Source organism: Vulpes vulpes, chromosome 14, assembly GCF_048418805.1.
Source record: "Vulpes vulpes isolate BD-2025 chromosome 14, VulVul3, whole genome shotgun sequence".
Classification (NCBI taxonomy): domain Eukaryota; kingdom Metazoa; phylum Chordata; class Mammalia; order Carnivora; family Canidae; genus Vulpes; species Vulpes vulpes.
Genome location: NC_132793.1, coordinates 12,129,716 through 12,149,077, shown reverse-complemented (window position 1 = coordinate 12,149,077; position 19,362 = coordinate 12,129,716). Strand labels below are relative to the sequence as shown.

General features: G+C 52.7%; 2 protein-coding genes across 3 annotated transcripts in view; one reads left to right on the top strand and one right to left on the bottom strand.

Annotated features, from left to right (window-relative positions):
* PREX1 (phosphatidylinositol-3,4,5-trisphosphate dependent Rac exchange factor 1) overlaps nt 1–16,241 on the bottom strand; it is a 178,796-nt gene extending 162,555 nt beyond the window's left edge. For both annotated transcript variants that reach the window (XM_072735632.1, XM_072735633.1), the window contains exon 1: nt 15,942–16,241. In XM_072735632.1, coding sequence (XP_072591733.1) covers nt 15,942–16,163 — 222 coding nt within the window. In that variant the 5' untranslated portion in view covers nt 16,164–16,241. The remainder of the gene's footprint in view (nt 1–15,941) is intronic.
* ARFGEF2 (ARF guanine nucleotide exchange factor 2) overlaps nt 15,135–19,362 on the top strand; it is a 166,928-nt gene continuing 162,700 nt past the window's right edge. The window contains exon 1 of the mRNA XM_026014749.2: nt 15,135–15,436. The gene's annotated coding sequence lies outside the window, so the exon portion shown is untranslated. The remainder of the gene's footprint in view (nt 15,437–19,362) is intronic.

Genomic DNA, 19,362 nt, shown 5'->3' with positions numbered 1-19,362 from the left:
TGAGGACAGAGGATTGTCAGGAGGCAGGTTGTCCGTCTACTGGGCCCTGAGATCCCTCCCTCCCAAGCCCCTCCCCATCCTCACAAGCACACTCCTGAGCCTACACTATCCTCACTTCTGAAATGGATTTCACACCCAGACTTAACAAAGATGCCTTTGTCACTAGGAAAGCAGGAGTGACTGTTACCAGCACATTCTGGATTCTGTTCATTCAAATCTCCTTGTGTGCGGAGGAGGAAAGTAGAGTTGGGGGGAGAACAGGATGCTTCCCACTCTGGGGCTGACCTTAGGGGTAGACGCTTTGGGCAGAGCTGGAGCAGCCCCAAATTCCCCATCCTTCGCTCGCTGGTTCATTCCACAAACATTTACTGAGCGCATATGACGTGCCGGGCACTCCAGGAAGCACTTTACATTCATCACCTCATATAATTCATCCCCACAGCCTGATAAGAGAGGAAACACCATTAACCCCATTTTAGAGAGGAGAAGACCATGGCTCACTGGGATAAAGCCAGGACCGAAGGTCACACAACTAATAAATAACACAAGAGCACAGAGAAGAGGCAACTGACTTCTAACCACCCAAAGAACAGCCCAGGCCCCAGCTGCCATGTTGCTCTACCCGGGGTACCACAGCAGCCTCCTCCCCCTGCCTCCACCCTGTCACTCTTTAAGTCCATTCTCCACTGGCAGCCAAAGGGGTACTGTGAAAACTAAGGCAGATTCTGTCCCTCCTCCGTCCAAAATTTCCAGGAGCCCTCACGTCACTCAAAGTGAAATACAAAATTCTGACAGTGGCCCACAAGGCCTTGCACAACCTGGCCACAGCCTCCTCATTCCCCCTGCTGCCTCCTTGACTTCCCCTCCTAATCACTCTGTACCTGGCTCACTCTGCTCTCGCTACTCTGGCCTCTTTCCTGAAATATGTTCCTGCCTCGGGGCCTTTGCACTTGCTGCTCCCTGTGCCTGGAATGTTCTTCTCCCAGGACAGAAGTTAAGTCATTTTCCTCGGGTGACAATACCTAAAAGGGGCAGAGCCTGGATTTGAACTCAGGCTGTGTGGCCTTGCAGAAGACAAAATGTATCCAGCAGGGTCTGCCGGAAGAGAAAAGGATGCGAGTGTGACTCTGGGCAGGCTGCTGAACCTTTTTAACCTCGGTTTCGTGTATAAAATAGGAAACCTAGGCCACCTTCCCTCTTGGGTTCCTGGGAAGCCATACTGCTTGAGACATGTCCACTGAGCACACCACCTCATACACATGGACCCTGCACCAGCACCAGGGGTCTTCCTCCCTGGACTTAATGCTCCCTCGCTGCCATGTGGCACAGGTGGGCCCCTGGCCACTCCCAAGTCTCAGTGACCCTGTCAGGGACAGTCACATGACCCAGAGCAGCCAATCAGAGCCCACTCCAGAACACTGGACAGATCCTCCCCAGACACCAGCCAAGCAATTCCCATTTTTGCTAAGGCAGTTTGAGCTGGGCCTCCCGTCACTTGCCACCAAGGACTGCTGGCAATCAGGTTCTTCTGCTCTCCTCTGCAACAGCAATACTCTTATTGTTCTGGTTCTGGTTCTTGTTGTTATTCCCTCAAAACCGAGATGGAGGAGAATGGAGACAGGGGAGTGGGCGCTGCTGGGCTTCCCATGCAGAGCCTGACAGGGGTGGTATCCAGGCCCTGCAGTCCAAGAGGAGCTTCCTTTCTGGGGTCTGCACCCCAGGACCTCCCAAAGGAGCGTAAGTACAGAACAAGATTCGGGAAGTAGGGCAGATGAATGTGGGAATCTCCAGTTCAAGAGCTGACATTGCAAAAAGGAAGAGCGACTGGTGGCAGGCAGGCTCCAGGAGGTGGAAGCCGGGGTGAAGGAATCACCTTCTCTAGGGGAGAACCTCCTTCTCCCCGTCTGCTCACCTCACAGGACCAGAGGGACACCCACACACTGAACACTCATCTCAAACCCAACTGCCTACAGGGACCCGGCAAGTAAGGCGGTAGAGCTGGACGGTGTCCTTCATAATGGCAACGTAAGTGGCATCCTCAGAACAGAAGAGCACATTTTTGCTCGTCGGACACATGTTTACTTATTAAACACATCTTTCTTCCAAAGAGAAATCTGCAGCATCCTACTTTTCTTAGAACACATGACCTTCTTTAGCTTTCGGTTTCCTGTTTGATACAAACAAAGGTTAGAAGAAATATTCCATTGTCCTTTGAACTCTACATTTTTTTTAAAAAATTTTTTTAAACCAGAAGGGCATGAGGATCCCTGGGTGGCTCAGCGGTTTAGCACCTGCCTTTGGCCCAGGGCATGATCCTGGAGTCCCCAGGATCAAGTCCCACATCAGGCTCCCTGCATGGAGCCTGCTTCTCTCTCTGCCTGTGTCTCTGCCTCTCTCTCTCTGTGTCTCTCATGAATGAATAAATAAAATATTTTAATAAATAAATAAATAAAATAAACCAGCAGGGCAAGCATAAAGATAAATGGCAACCACCATTTGGTTTCAATTTCAGGGACATTAGGGAAGAGTAGGGAGTGTGGCAAAGTGAAGATTACACTCCCTGTCTGAAGGTAGCAGCTGCCATTCAGCTCCAGCCAAGCCCTCCCTGTAGGAATATGAACTTGGTGTGGATAGATTTTTCTGATTAAAAAGCCAGAAATACAGATTCTTGTATGAAATATCTTTATTTTTTTTCAATGTTGGCATCTAACAAAAATCTTTCAAACACTGTCCAGGCCTAACAAAATTGACTTACGGGTCTGATGCGGCATGAGGATCTCCAGCTGCAAACCCAAGGTTCTATGGACCCATGGACCATGAATGAGAGTAAGCAGCTCTGCTCTCATCACATCTGTGTCCTCAACAGCTAGCACAGGACCTGGGCCAACAGCAAGGGCCTCCCCACCCCAATATACACACACACACACATACACACACACCCCACTTATGGTCACTAAAGTCAGAGTCTGAGAGTGATCCCATGGAATCCTGTGGGCACGCAGAAGCCCTCGACTCATCTGAACACAACTTAAGCTTCCTCTGTCCTCCAAGGTGTCTTAGCTGTTGGACAAAAGCAGAAGAAATCATAGGACAGGAGCCAGGAAACCTGCATTCAAATTCCGTCTCAGCCACAAGCTCACCTGGTGAACCTGGGCCAAGTCAGGCTCAGAACAGCTCTGGGTCTCAGTTTCTCCTTCTGGAAAATGAGACGAATGAGTGAGATGATGTCTTGGTCTCTTCCAGCTCTTACAGTCTGATTCTAAAACTCTAGCTGCCAGTGACTTCTTTGGGTTAGTAAAAACCAAAAGGTTTGAACCAAGGCTTCTTCAGCCCTCAGTTACTGAATGGATGCGAGAACTGGCAGCTTGAACAAAGATGATGCACATGGTCTGCCACTTTGAAAAACTGGAAACCATGTAAGCTCTCAATCTAAGATGAATGTTTAAGTAATAATAATAATAGGGACACCTAAGTGGCACAGTCAGTTAAGTGTCTGACTCTCGGTTTTGGCTCAGGTCGTGATCTCAAGGTCATGAAATAGAGCTCCGCATCAGGCTCCACGCTCACCATGGAGTCTGCTTGGTATTCTCTCTCCCTCTCTCTCTGTCCCTCCTACTCATGCTTGCTCTCTCTCCTAAATAAATAAATATTTTTTAAAAAAAATAAAATAATAATAATTGTATTCACATAATATTTCATGTTATATCAGTAGTAGAATGACTAGAGTCTAGCTAATATACATGAAGCACCTACCTACCAGGTGCCGGGCAGTGTTATGCAAGCTTTACAGATGTTACTTCGTCTCATTCACCCGTTGACCAAGGAGGTGGCACTATTTCAGGAGAGAGGACACTGAGGCATGCACAGGTGAAGCAGATGGCCCTCGATGACACTGCCACTAAGCAGCCAGGATCCAATCTAGGCAGCGGGGAGCCCATGTTTCATTACAAAGTCCCCACATTTCATTACAAAGCCATCAAAGGCTTGGTGATGGAGATGTGTTGGTGCAAACTTGGGAGGAATCCCCAAGAAGGGCCCAGAGAAGAAAGACACCGTATGTGCAGTGGGGTTGCTCCCAGGCTAAAACAAATGCAAAGAATAAGGAGGAAATGTAACAAAAGGTGACACTGACTGTCTGGAAGGGTATTTATTTCCCAATGTTCTACAGTGAGTGTGAGGGCAGCAAAGACGGCCAACACACGGCGAGCGTCCCTGGGAGCCGGCACCATGCCTGGTGAATCCTTTCCCGTCAGCAGCCAGGGGAGCGCAGCTTTGCCTGCCTGGATGGCGGTACCCCCGGCATCCACAGCAGGCCCAGATGCCCAATAGGCACTCGATGAAATGTGTAGGAAGATACAAGCCTATCAGGTAGGAACAGCAATGTCCCCCATTTTACTGCTAAGTAAACTGAGGCCCAAAAGTCAGCCGCCCAAGATCACAAGCTGGGAAGTGGTGGCCAAGGACAAGCATTGGCAGAGCGCCATGTCAGCAAAGAGTTTCTACTTGGCCACACAAGGGGTCAAAATCACCAAAGGGACATGGTCTAGGTAGGACCAAACCCTGGAATGGGAATGGCAGGGGAGGGGGACCAGGTATAAAGGGCATTTTGGGGGAAATGGGTGAAATCTGAATATAGATGACAGATTATATAAGTTACTACTGATGTTAACTTCCCTGATTTTGTTCACTATATTGTGGTTACATTAAGAGATTGTCTGTGTTTGTTTTTTTTTAAGATTTTATTTATTTATTCATGAGAGACACAGATAGAGAGAGAGGCAGAAACACAAGCAGAGGGAGAAGCTGGCTCCATGCAGGAAGCCCAATGCGGGACTCGATCCCAGGATGCCAGGATCACAACCTGAGCCGAAGGCAGGCACTCAACCCACTGAGCCACCCAGGAGCCCCAAATGTCCGTGTTTTTTTTTTTTTTTTAAGATTTTATTTATTTATTCATGAGAGACAGAGAGGCAGAGACACAGGCAGAGGAAGAAGCAGGCTCCCCACAGGAAGCCCGACACGGAACTCGATCCCAGCTCTCCAGGATCACTCCCTGGGCCGAAGGAAGGCACCAAACCACTGAGCCACCTGGGGATCCCTGAATGTCTGTGTTCTTAAGAGATACATGCTGCATCACTTAGGGGCATCACGTGTGCAATTATTCTCAAATGGATCAAAGTCATAATAATTACAATCACGTACGTGTGTGCACGCACACATAGGCATCTATATGGGGCAGGGGGAGACAGGTGGGAGGGGGAAAGAGTGGGGAGAATTAAAAGCGAATGTAGCCAACAGCTAATGATTTGGTGAGTCTGTCAAAACAAAAAGTTATCCAGAAATTAACTTTAAAAAAAAAAATGTATGAAAGTGCCCGTAAATATGGCACACCAGGGTTTTGTGTCTGGTCCTCTGCACGTATGTGGAAGTACATAACACATATCACCAGGTATACATACACACAAAATATTTTACCATACGTGGCTCCATAAAAGAGCGCTTGTAGCTGAATGGGCACAAGGGAATGTGCTTTTGACACATACCCCGCCACTGTATTTATTACCTTTGTGATCAAGGGGAAATAAATCTCCAAAACCACCCAGCAGCAGTCTGGCCAGCCGTCAGCTGGTGGCTGGGACCACACAGAGCTCCCTCTGCCCTCCTGGTGTGGTGAGGGCAGAAGGCCAAGGACACCAGTCTGCAGTCACTCCCCACCCTGGGGTCCATGCTCCCCAAAGTCAAGGCCACTCATTGAGAAAGTAACAGGAACTAGACTGTGCCTCATTCATCCCCTTTCCACTCATGCACTCCCTTGCCTGAAGCAAACACAGGCTGGGTGGTGGGGATTTATCCCCAGGCACAGTGAACAGGGGCCCTCAGCCCACACCCACCTTTGGTCATGTTAGGGAACATCAGACTGTCTTACTCCCAGGTCCCCAAAAGTCTGCATAAAAGTAGTTAGCAGTTATATAAACCTAGACAATTATGTCCTCTTATAGAAGAAAACATACCCATGTATCCAGAGTAAGAGAAAGTCTTTTCATTCAACAAATATTTAATGAGCACCTACTATGTGCCAGGCATTGTTCTTGGTGCCTGACAAAATGATTGGGACAGACAGAAGTGCTCTGTCCTCTTGGAGCTGACACTGGGGTGAGTGAGACAAACAATAAACAGTAAGTCAGCCAACCACCTAGTGTGTCAGGTGCTGGAGAACAATCCTGCAGGGAAGGGGAAGGAGATAGGAAGCAGGGAGGTGAGGCTTGTCATCAAAGGACCTCCTGGGGAACAGGCCGCAGTGAGCCACGGGGATACCAGGGAAGAACACTGCAGATGGAACCAGGGAGAAGACCACGAGGCAGGAGAAAGGGCACGTGGGGCTGGTGGGGAGGCCGTGGGAGCAAAAGGAGATCCTGGAATTAGGCAGCGGTGATAATTGCACAAACTTTGCGAATTATACTCAAAACCACTGAATCACACACTTTGAAAGGGTGAGGTTTATGGTGCATGAATCATACTTCAATTAAGGAAAAAAAAAAAAACTATGAGAAAGAAGAAGAGAGGCTAACAGAAGAGTAGACCACAGGACAGATGGTGCAGACTTTCGGGGCGTCCTGAGGATGTCGCTCCTACTCTGAGGGCTCGGAGCAGCAGCGGCGCTCACTGGGCCCCTCCGGCTGTGCGGGGAGGAGACTGGGGCAGGCCCAGTAGGGCAGGGCAGGCAACAGTCCTGGCCACTTCTCGGTAGTGTGTCCTGGGGCAAGCCCCTCCACCCTCTGTGCCTCAGTCTTCCTCACCTGTGAAGTGGATTTGAAAACTATGTTCCCCTCCCCAACCACGGGTCAGAGATGAAAACTGATACCACGCAGGAAGGTGTTGTCAAGGTGGCTAGGAGTCGGTAGAGGCAATGGCACTGCCAAACAGTTTTTAATCATGTAAATTAGTTTCCTCAACAGAAAACAGGGGGTGCCTTCCCCTCTCACAGGAAGCAGAGACCTATCATATATCAACAGTCCTCTCTCCAGCAGCCACCCGCACAGCCTGTTTACACCCTGGCCATAAACAGGGACCCAAACTCCTCTTCGGCTGTGGTCAGCTCAGACACAGCACTCACATGGAGGCTGAGACCCAGACAGGGGATGGAAATAGCCCTGGATCACATGGTAGCCTTCCCAGAAGGTCCGGGGATCTGCCTGGGGAGAGGAAGGTATGGTTCTCCCTTCTTCCTTCCTGGATGAGTGACCACGCCAGAGGCAGGAGGTGGCTGCTGAGATCTTAGGAGGAGCTCCATGCAGCATGATTTTCAGATCATCAGTTAGACCATGCCATACCCCTGCTGAAAACCCTCCAGGGGCTCCTCACCCCACTAAGAATAAAACACAAAACGCTAGGCACCTGGGTGTCTCAGTGGTTGAGTGTCTGCCTTTGGGTCAGGGCATGATCCTGGGGTCCTGGGATCGAGTCCCACATTAGGCTCCCTACAAGGAACCTCCTTCTCCCTCTGCCTATGTCTCTGCCTCTCTCTGTGTGTCTCTCATGAATAAATAAAATCTTTAAAAAAAAAAAAAAAAAAACCAAAGTGCTCACCATGCATGAGTCCCATACCACATCAACTTCATCTCCCCAACTCCGCTATCCTGGCCTCCTGCCATTCCTCAAACAAGCCAAGCATGGTCCTGCCTCAGGGCCTTTGCACATGCTACCCCCACCACCTGGAACACACTCCTCTTGACTTTCTCTACAGCTGGCTCCTTCTCAACCCCAGGACTCAGCTCAGATGTCACCTCTTCACACAGGCCTTCCTTGACCACCCATCTCAAGTAGATGCCACCATCCCCATCACCAACATATCCTCATTTTATTTCCTTCTTGGTGCATGCACTCCCCAGCTGAGTAGACTTGAACAAGTCACTCAGTATCACTGGGCCTTAGTTGCCCCATCTGCAAAATCGGCATAAGGACTGTTGTAAAGGTTCAAAGAGATAATCCATACAAAGCACTTAGCTCAGCACGTAGTAGGGCCTCAGTGAATGTTATCTTACATCTTGTTGCCACCTTCTCAAGTGATCTCTCTTTGTATTGTCTGAAGATTCCGTGAGGGCAGGGACCTTGTCCATCTCGTTCTGACCATGCGCCAGGACCCGGCCCCGTGTCCATTTGTTGAATGAATAAGTGAATCCATGAATGAAAGCACCGACTGCCCACAGCCCAGCCTGGCCCTGGCCTTGCTACTGCAAGGAGCGAGCAGCTCCTTACAGGAGCCAGCCACTACCCGCCTGCAAGGGGGAAAATACAAGACCCCAGATCCTGGTGGCTCATGGCCACCTGCTTCCACCAGACTTTGGTGGCCCTCGGCCCGCCAGCCTGAAATAGCCTTGCCTCGGCTGGCCCAGACACAAGGGATCGTCTGTCAGTTCCACCCTGGGGAAGGAACCAGGCGGGTAAACACAGATTGAGTATCTGACCACAAGACAAAAGAGGGGCAAGCAGATTCCCCTCCTGGTCCTCATGGAGCCGAGAAAATAAAAATAAACTTGAAAATCTACACAGGGCTAGGAGGCTGGAAGACTTCCCTTCTTCCTCAGGGCTTCCTCTCAGATAACAGGAGAGCCTGCGGCAGGTACTGGGGTGGCCCTGACCTTGGCTCAGCGCTCCGCTCTGCAGCCTCTTCCCATGCACGACTGCACCTGCTCCTCGCGGCAATCCAGTCTGGGCCCCCATCATCTCCATTCCGCAGACGGGGAGACCAGAGCTCTGGGAGGCGAAAGGGCTTGCCCAAGGTCACACAGGGGCAGAGCTGGGATTCGAACCCAGGCCGCTTGGATTCTAGAATCCGTGCTCCCAACCATGAACCTGAGACATCCTGCTGCACGAAGCGCAACCATATCCTGCCACTCAGGTAAGCACATACACACAGCGATTCCTTATGTTTCTGCACATGCACATACATGCCCTGAAACGGTCTGAAAGCAGAGCCAGTGGTCAAAGGAGGTTTAGCCCAGTGGTTCGCAGCCAGGGGTTATTCTATCCCCTGACGGACATGCAGCAATATCTGGAGACATTTTTTGATTATCCGAATTGAGGGAGGGGGGTGCTAAGGTATCTAGTGGGTAGAGACCAAGGCTACTGTTAAACATCCTGCAATGCACAGGACAGCCCCCTACACCAGAGAGTGATCCCACCCCAATACTTCAGGAGTGCCATGGGTTGAAATATGGAAGGATCAGCCCCAGCCCAGCAGCTAGGGCTGAAATGTCCCCTATGGAACCCCTTTGAGAGGTACCTTTGCACCAGGCTAACACACAAACCCTGAGAGTGCCTCTCCCAGAACTCTGAGGATGGAACCCTGTCTGGCCGCAGGGCCACCACCCTTGACCAGAGCTCATGTCCCTCTAGGGACAAGAACTTCTGCAGGGGGTCCCTCTAGGGTCTCACCTGCAAAACAAGGAGACTCAGAAGAGCCCCCCTTCCCCGCCAGCTTGCTCTCAAGTCCTGTGTCCCCAGAACTCTGGGGCAAGAACCAGCTGTGGCCCCACCCTGTGCCCAGGGAACAAGGTACACTGGTTTGAGGACCAGCCCACCCTGATTACCCGCCTCCTGCCCGGATTCTAGCCAGAGAGCTGGCGGCTGTTGGAAAAAAAGAAATCACAAAAATCGGACACGCTAAGTTCTTCTACAGCCAGGCATGACCCGCTTCAGATACAACTCTTGCAAAAGCAAGGAGTAGGGGGGTGGGGGTGGGGGCTCTGTGAAGCAAAGAGGATGTGGGTTTCTCGATCGAGGGAGTGGCCCAAGCTTGACAGGTCTCCTCAGGGGCCTTTGATAAAGAGGGACACCCTCTGAGAAAGGGATGCCCTGAAGTCTCCAAAGGCCTAGGACACCAACTCCATCCATCTCTTTCTTAAGCAACAGATAAATGGTCACGAAGGAAAACACCCAATAATAGTGAATGGGCGTCCGGGATGCTCATGTGAAGAACACGCTCATTCAAATGCATAGGATGTTGCACCTCAGTTGGGTCATCCTTCCGCGCAGGACAAGGGCCACATTTGCCCTGTTGACAGCTGCATTCTCCTGGCCTAGAACGCTGTTTAGATTCAACAGCAGATGCTCCCAAGCTACCTGCACACTGAGAAAGGCAGTCTAATTTCTTTTTGGATTTCCCTATGCCTAGCTCTGTGTCTCCTGCACAAAAGATGCCCCCCACCCCAACTCGTGCTGACACTGATGTTTTTATCATCAAAAGATTTTCCCTGACTTCCTAATGATGTCTGGCCCAATACAAAGTGGTCTGGCCCAGGCGCTCCAGCATCCTAAAGCTCTGATAATTTGAACCTTTGGGCTTAATTCTTGTCCACATGGGCAGCCAGAGGTCTCACAAAGGCAGTAAATTCTGGTCATGAGCACAGCATCATCTTGGGCAGTTCAGAAGAGCAGTAAAGAATGTGGGCTATGCAGCCATACTATCTAGGATTCAATCCCAGCTCTTTTAGGCTGTGTGACCTTGCAAAACTGACTTGGCCTCTCTGTGCCTCGGTTTCATTTGTAAAATGGGAAGCAGGATACCTAGCGCTTTTGAGCTGATAACACCGAGAATGCTTTACACAGGGCTTGCAAACATTTAGTACTTTTTAAGTGTTAGCAAATTATTATTTAACACTGCTGTTACATTACGCTAATAATCATGTTGAAATACAGTTCTTTCTGTCAGAGTTTTGTAACATATATTCACATACATACGTATAATTTTACATGAAAACAATATTACAAGTGAGGTTTCTGAGTACATTTTTTCCTTTATTATCTTCCTGCTTGCCTTTCTCCACAAGATATACATTCTTGTGTCCTTTTCCATAAGCTGCTATAGTGTCATACATATGATGGACATGTGTATGTTATGATCACTGCTTATTTTTCCAAAGCAGAATTGTATTATATACACTTCTCAGCATCCTACCTTTTGCAACACACTGTCGTGAAAAAAATCCCCAAAGTCACTTGGTAGGTCATTCTGTTTCAGAAACTGCAGAATTGGGGATCCCTGGGTGGCTCAGCGGTTTAGCACCTGCCTATGGCCCAGGGTGTGATCCTGGAGTCCTGGGATTGAGTCCCACATCGGGCTCCCTGCTTGGAGCCTGTTTGTGTCTCTGCCTCTCTCTCTCTCTCACTCTCTCTGTGTGTGTGTGTGTGTCTGTGTCTCTCATGAATAAATAAAATCTTAATTAGAAAGAAAGAAAGAAAGAAAGAAAGAAAGAAAGAAAGAAAGAAAGAAAGAAAGAGAAAGAAAGAAAGAGAAAAAAAGAAAGAAAGAAAGAAAGAAAGAAAGAAAGAAAGAAAGAAAGAAAGAAAGAAAGAAAGAAAGAAAGAAACTGCAGAATTTAAAATGCCCCCCCCCCCCCAACCTCTGGCATTTCTCTCTAGAAGTGAGACTAAGAGCAAAGACTCTTAAAAGGGAAAAAAAAAAAAACCAGTGACAACACAAAACCACAGTTTCTTGTTTTGGCAAGCAGAGCTCCAATGAGAAGAGAAGCTCTGGTCTCCTACCCCCAAAAAAGCAGAACCACAGAAAGCATTCTGGGAGCTTTCTGCCGACACCCCCTGATCCTCAGGGACCCTGGTCCAGCCAATCGAGCAGACCCTGTGGGTACCTGGGAGTGACAGAGGTCTCTGCCCTCAGCCAAGGGGAGCCCTTTGGGGGCCTGCTGACCAACCCTCATCCAGGGGTCGTTCTATCATCCACCCAGGCTCCCCTGTCTTCCCACCACTGCCTGGCTGGCACATCCATCATAGGATGCATTGGCACCTGCCCCTGAGGTCTCCCCACTTGCAGGCAGGGACCCAAAATCAATCCAACCAAGGGAGAGGTGGGCCCAAGGTTCAATTAGCCTCCTCTATAAGTGGAGGGGTGGGGGAGAGGAGACCGTGAACCCCAAACAGACAACCTCCTCTGACCCCCAATGCTGCACATCCCTGGAAAAGCCACCATAGCATAGTGAGCACAAACTCTGTGCCTGGAGCAGTTCTAACAGCCTGAATGAGCCTCACAACACCCCCTACGACACAGGTGCTATACTGTTCCCATTCTACAGACAGTGCAACTGAGGCACTGAGCAGGCTGGCAACCAGAGCTCCACACTGAACTCTCACTTCATGAACAGACACTGAGTGCAGAGGAAGACCCTGGCAGCCTGCCACTTCCATCCCTTCTAGAATCCTGCCCGTTGTGCAGAAGACAGAACAGGAGCCGCAGAGGGGAAGTAGCCAGAGGAAGCACAGGAAGAGGATCACGGTCACCTAGACCTGGGTTCGAATCTCAGTTCTGCCACCTTGATAAACGGTGGTCCAAGCCCTTTCTGAGCCAGAGACAGTCTGTGAGGTGGCGAGGACATGAGCTCTGGGGCGGGTGGCCTGGGGCCAGATCCTGGCACTGCTGTCTGCGTGAGCCAGGGCAGTCCGCTTAAACTACTTCCACCACAATTTCCTCATCTCTCAGCGGGGTGACAACACTCCCTTCCTAGGGATACTGGAAAGATCAAATAAGTTGATACACGCGAAGTGCCCAGTGCCCAGAACGGCGAGTAAGGAATCAGTGTCAGCTCTGACCCACTAACGACTGTAACTGCTATTATCACTGTGAACACTGCCCAAGAGCACACCGGAGCACCCAACACAGCCAGGGCTTCTCAGTGTTGAAATCCAAGGTTCTGACTCAAAACCCAGGGCACTTTCTCCCACATTCTCTGTGGTATCCCCCGCGAAAGATCCAGTATCTCTGCAAGAGGGCTGTCCTTGCCTTCCTGTGACTCTTACATAAACACACATAAAACACAGCATCAGTCCCCCCCTTGGAGATGAGGAGGGATGTAAACCAGTTCCTGAAGGCGGCAGAGGGGAAAGACGGGGAGATTCTGGAGGAACCACAGAGCCCCAGAACCGGAACAACAACAAAATAACAAACCACTGGTTCCGGAGTTTTAGACAGTCAAAAGGAAATTTACTCAGGGTCCTTGTCCTCCTTTCAGTGCTGACTCAGACCTCACTTCCTCCAGGCAGCCCTCCCTGACTACTCCTGCTCACTAAAAGCTAGACTCCTATAGCCCTAATCACCTGTATTATTTCATCATCATATAACAGAATAATTAATGATGATAACTCAAATTTATACGCCATACTGCCTGCCAGGCACTGTTCTAAGTGATTTATATATACATAACTAACTTATCCTCTTAAAAACCGTGCGAGACAAGATCTATAATCATCTCCTATTTTACAGATGAGGAAAGTGAGGCTCAGAAAGATTAAGGCACTTGCCTAAAGTCATACAGCCGAAAGACTCGACCCAAGCAGTCTAGCTCCAGAGCCCAGCCTCCTACTTGAATGTCTGTAAACATCCACTCTGCCACCATCAACTAGACTGTCCCCTCCTTGAGGCCAGGAACCTAGAGCTGGCCTTTCTGCACCTCCCACATTTCTCAGTCATTTCTACTGATAACAGGACCTTAAAACTAGTGACACAGGAAGGCCAGGGCAGCCCTTGCAGACCCGCCTCTGCCCCATGGAATTAAAAGCTGGGAGGGATTACGGAGCATTCTTCCCTTACCAAGTATAAAGGCTCGGAGGAGAGAGTGGGAAGATAGAACAACCTGCAGGCTGCCAGCCTCGCTGCGTGGAAAGCCTTGGTAATTAGCAGTTCCTGAAGCTAAGCCCTGGGTTTTCAAAACTGAAAGGCCTTGGGTTGTTTAGGGGGCATTTCTGATGGAGCCAAACAAGAAAGGCCTCCTGTGGCTCACAAACAAGGTATGGCTGGTCAGGTTACACAATCAGTCTGTTTCTGGCACCAGCTTGGGGACACCCAAAAGGACAAGGCAGAAAAGAAGCCTGGATTCTCCTCGCCTTGGTTTACAGGAGGAGAAACTGAGGCCAGGGCAAGTAGTGTGACTGGTCCAAGAACCAGCCCATCTCGGACCTGACAGGTCAATCATAACAAAAAGTGATAAACTCAATAATATGGAAGTAGGGAAATCTTCTTTTCTCCCCCGCTTCTTTAATAATAAGAGTGGTTGATTCCAATCCATTTCCATTATTCCAGGCAACCTTCGACTCTTCGAGTGGACAATTTAAAACCACAGTTAACTCCACCACAATCTGTATCTGTTCTGAAACGCACCACATTAGGCGTGGGCGTGGGAGGAGAGGTGTATTTTCTTACCCATTAATATAAAAATTGGTTTGTCTTCTGAGGAACAGGGAGTGGCTCAGAAGGAGAAGTAAGGAGTTCCCTAGAATTGGACACTGCTCAGAGATATCAGAGCTGTCTACATCTTTGTATCTGAAACTGCCAGCTTCAAACTGAACAGATTCCTTTTCTTTTCGTTTTTTGTTGTTGTTGTTGTTGTTTTTTGTAGTTGTTTTTTGTTTTTTTTAACTATGAGCGCGGGAGAGATGGGAAAGAAATGCCAACCCCCTGCCTTATTTTCACAGACCTTTCTAGAAGGGTCCTTTTAGCCAAATGGTTTTCAATGCCCCCACGCAACTCCCCAGCCTCCCCTACCCCGCCACACACACACACACACACACACACACACACGCACACACATGCACATGCACACACACACACATGCGCACACACACGCACATGCACACACACATGCACACACACACGCACACACACGCACATGCACACACACCTCTTTTCAGAGAGAAGGGCTCTCTGCTCTCTAAGATGCAAGCAGGACCTTGCACAGCCTCCGCTGTGCCTCTAAGCCAATGGGGACCCCCCGGAGGATGCCAGCGGTTCCCTCTGTCTCCCAGGAACTGGGAGCTGCAGAGCCTGGCTCTGGGGTCTCCAAAGGAACCACCGCCGCCCCCACCAGCTCTTCCTGAACCGGGATTAAAAGACTTCCTAGAGCCGAGAAGGGAGTAAATGAGGTCCCAGCAGGAGGCACGGAGATTAAAGCCCTCAGAGTCTCCTAACTTCCAGCGAGGCTTGGCTGCAGGCCCACCCCCTCCGCCCCTGGCCACTTTTCTCACTTCCTAGGAGAGTGGGGAAGTGGCCCCTTCCTCCCTCTCACAGGGAGAGTTTTTTAAAAAGGAAAAAAAAAAAGAAGAAAAAGAAAGAAAACACACACGCGCACAGCACAGGAGGTTAGAGCACCGGCTGGGGCTGCCCTGGCTCAAAGAGCCGGTGTCCGCACTTCACCAGCTGCGTGACTGCGGGCCAGTTACTCCATCTCCCTGGCGCTAAACTCTCTCATCTAAAAAAAATGGGGTAAAAACCCGTATTTACCCCCTTCACGGGCATGCACGGGCGCTTGGAGGGCTGGAGGTCCTCCCCACAGGCGAGGCGCCCGCCGCACGGGCAGCGCTCGCCCGCGACTCCGCAGTTGACGCCTTGGTCTCGCCACTCGGAGCTGGGGGTGGAACCTGGACCCACGGCGTGAGTTCGAAACCCGCCCTCCCCGCGCTGCCGCGGAACACGGCGTCCCGGGGGCGGACCGGCCCTACCCCGGGTTCGCGGGAGGTCCGCCCCCTCCCGGGCTCCGGGGGTCGAGGCTGGCCTCGGGGCGGGGGGGGGAGGGAGCGCTCCGGGTGCCCGCGGGCCGGCCCCGAGGAGCAGCCGGCGGCGCCCAGGTGCCGAGGAGATCCCCGGGGGGCCCGAGCCCCCGCCGCCCGGGCCCCGGAGCCCCCGCCTCGCGGACGCAACTGATTTTAAAACTCCTCGAAAGGCGGGGACGGGGCAGAAAAAGACAAAAGGGCGGCGTGCGGCGGGGCGCGGGAGTGGGGAGACCCCGGCGCGGCGGGCGGCAGCGGGGTCGCGGCCCGGGCACCCCCCCGGTGACCCCCCTGCGGCCCCCCCCGGCGCCCCCCCGCGGCCCCCCCGGTGACCCCCCGGCGCCCCCCCGCGCCCCGCGCCCCGCGCCCCGCGCCCCGCCGACACTCACCGACTGCAGGAAGCGCAAGGTGCCCACGTAGTCCCGCTCGGTGCCCAGGATCTCGTTGAGGACGCACAGGCGGAGGCGCAGCTGGCGCTCCGAGTCCCGGGCGGCCGCGCACGGGCCGGAGCCGGGCGCAGCGGCGCCGGGGCCCCGGGGGTCGGCGGGGGCGGCGGGGGCGGCGTCCGCAGCCCCGGGGCCGCCGGGGTCGCCGCCGCCGGGGGCCTCCATCCTGGCGCGGCCGCGCCGCCCGCTCCTTCCCCGCGCGAAGGTCGCGCCGAGCGGCGGCTCAGGCGTCCCGGAGCCCCATCCCGGACGGGGCGCGCCGGCGGGCCGGGCTCAGCGGCGGGCCCGGCGCCTGGCGCGGCGGGCGGGAGGCACTGGGGGCGGGCGGCCCGCGCCGGGGGCGGAGGCAGCGCGCGGAGGCCGGACCAGGGCGGGAGGGGCGGGAGGGGCGGGAGGGGGCGGCCCTCGGGGCTCCCAGACGGCGGGGCCCGCCGCCGCCGCCGCCGCCGCCGCCGCCGCCCCCGCCGCCCAGGGAGCGTCTGCCAAGTGCCACGCCGCGCTCCGGCCGCACAGGCGCTCCGCGCGCTCCCCGGGCCCCTGCAGCCGCGCGCGGCGCTCGGCGCCCACGTCGGAAGCTCGGAGCGGCCGCAGCCGGGGAGGGGGCGCCCGGGGCGGAGCCCTCCGGCGGGGACCCCGAGGCCCGCGCACGCCGCCGCCCGCGCGCCCACTCCGCGCCCCGCCGCGGGCTGCGCCTCCCCCGCCCCCCGCGACACCCACCGCGCGCCGCCCGCGCTCGCAGGTCCCGCCGCCGCCGCCGCCGCCGCCCGGGCTGAGCCGACCCCGGAGCCCCCGGCGCCCCCCGCCCCCCCGGGCGGGCCAGACCCTGGGCCCTCTGGGCGCCCCCGGGCGCCGCCACGACCTTGGGAAGGAAGGCGCGCGTCCCTGTCCTTCCCTCTCTCGCCCCTTCCTTCCTTCCTTCCTTCCTTCCTTCCTTCCTTTCGGAACTTCTTTGCCCCCAGGAGACGACCCTGCCTCTCCCACCTTTCCCGGACGCAACTATTATCTGCTCTCGAGTTCCTTATCGAATAGCAGCTCCCCCCCCCCACGCCCTCCCTACACGCACCCGCCCCCCACCCCCACCCCCACCCTGGGATAAGGCCTTGGGAAACCCGGCCGCTAGTCCGGGCTGCTCCGTGTCACCTTGATCGGCAGCGGAACCGCTGGACAAATGCCCCCACCTGCCTCCCAGGAAGGTGTGCAGAGGTGCTGAGCTCTGGGGCCCAGAGCAAGCGGCTCAGGTGCGAATCCCATCTCCCTCACTTGCTAGTGGGTGACCTTGGGCTCGTGTCCTTGCCTCAAGAGCCTTGGCGTTCTCATCAACACAATGGGAATAGTATTGCTACCTAGCTCATAGGGTCCTGCACAGGGTTGTGTGTTGGAAGAGCGCCCAGCACCTAGAAAATTCTCCGTGTTTCTCCTTTATTATTATTATTCACGTGTGAACTGCCCCTCTTGGCCTGATCCCATTTTCCAGTCTGCTCACAAAATCCCTAACCTTGCCCTGTTCACCCACCAGGGGCTGTACTGTCGCTGCAGTGGATTAGCTGATTCACATAATATGCCCCTCTAGACTGTAATCATCCTTTAGGCAGGAACACGATTGCTTATTTATCTTCTGTTCCAAACACCCAAAGCTGTTCTTATCCTGGTCTCCGTGAATACTGCAAATGCCTCAGGACACAGGGAGAGAGGGGAGTGGCTTCGGCCCTCTAGGAAATGTGTTTGGGATTGTGGACAAGGTGGCACCTGATCTGGGCCTTGAGTGAGTGCAGTTTTTCTGGGCAGGTGGTAAAGGTGTGAGGTAGGTGAGTCTGCCAGGTGTAAGTAGTAGAGTCAGTTATGTCCAAAAGATACACAGATCTCTGAGTAGCTCTGCTGTGTGACCTTAGAGTAGTCACAGCACCTCTCTGAGCCTCAGATGTCTCCTCTTTAATCCTGTCTAACAAGAAGAGAACATAGTGGGAACACGGTGGCTGTGGTATGAAACTGGTTTGCGTTCGTACCCCAGCTCCAAATCTAACTGGCTGGATGACCTTGGCTGTAACACTTCACCTCTCTGAGCCTCAGTTCCCTCATCTGTAAAATGGGAGTCTTTGCGAGAGATTAAAAGAAAAAAATGTACGTAAACCAGAGTTTCTCAACCACAGGGCTATAGACATTTAGAGCCAGAGAAGTCTTAGTTGTGGAAGGCCATCCTGTGCATTACAGCCATTTCACGGGTATGCTGCACCCACCAGATGCCAGTAGCACTCTCCCCCGCCCCAGTTGTGACAACCAACAATGTCACCATGCCAAATGTCCCCTGAGAGACAGAATCACCCCCAGTTGAGAAGCGCTGATAAAAAGCTCCTGACACTGATGGCTGGCACACGGTAGATGCTCAACAAATGTTAGTCCCCTCCCAGCTGTGACGATGGGCTTCAGCTTCAGATGTCTGTCTCAGGCGCACATGCACAGATCCCATGCCTCATCCAAGAATTGGTCCACGCTGCCAAAAGGACTGTCTTCACTTGTGGGTGGAGCCCACCCCTGGCCCATCTCCATCTCTTCTATATGCTATCTGATTCCTCTGGGAGGTTTCATCCCCACTTAAATATGATACAACTTTTAATAAATTACTTAAGCTCTCTGCACCTCCTTTCCCTCTTCTGTGAACTGTGGACAATAGCTGTACCTACGTCATAAGGTTGTTAATACATGGAAAGCGCTTGGGGAAAAAAAAGAAAGAAAGCGCTCGGAGCAGATAGTAAGCATTCTGGAAGTGAAGGCTTTTATTTGCATTGTGTGCGGAATCCACACAGATTCATTTGGCTACAAGGAGAAGAAAAATGGGCTGCTGGTGGGTTCGAATGTAAGGATATCATTTATTTAACAAGAAGTCCAAAGGATATTAGTTCATCTGGCTGATTGAGGATTCGTGATGTCATCAAGGACCAAGGTACTTCACCCCTGCTATCCTCATCATGGTGACTTGCCACCCCAGCTTTGGGGCCTCAGAGTCCCAAGACGGCTATTACAACAGCAGCATCACCTGCCAACACAAGTCCAAGGCAGGTTTTCTCTTAGACTTTCACAGGCCAGGCTTACCCCTGGACCAAGAGCATAAATGTCACTATCAGTTTACAAATAACCCTGCTTCGTCTCCTGGGACGTGGCTGCCTGAACAACGTGGGGTTCTCGTTGTTCAGAACGTCTGCCACAAGCAGACAGAAGAAGTCTGCCACAAGCACCTGCTCTGTGCTGGGTGTTGGGAGGTGCTAGGACTAAAGAACTGAAAAAGACCGAAGATGTTGAGGCCCTCAAGGAGCCGACATCATTCTAGCAGAGGACGGGGCAGACAATAACGAATGAAACCTAGCAAGAC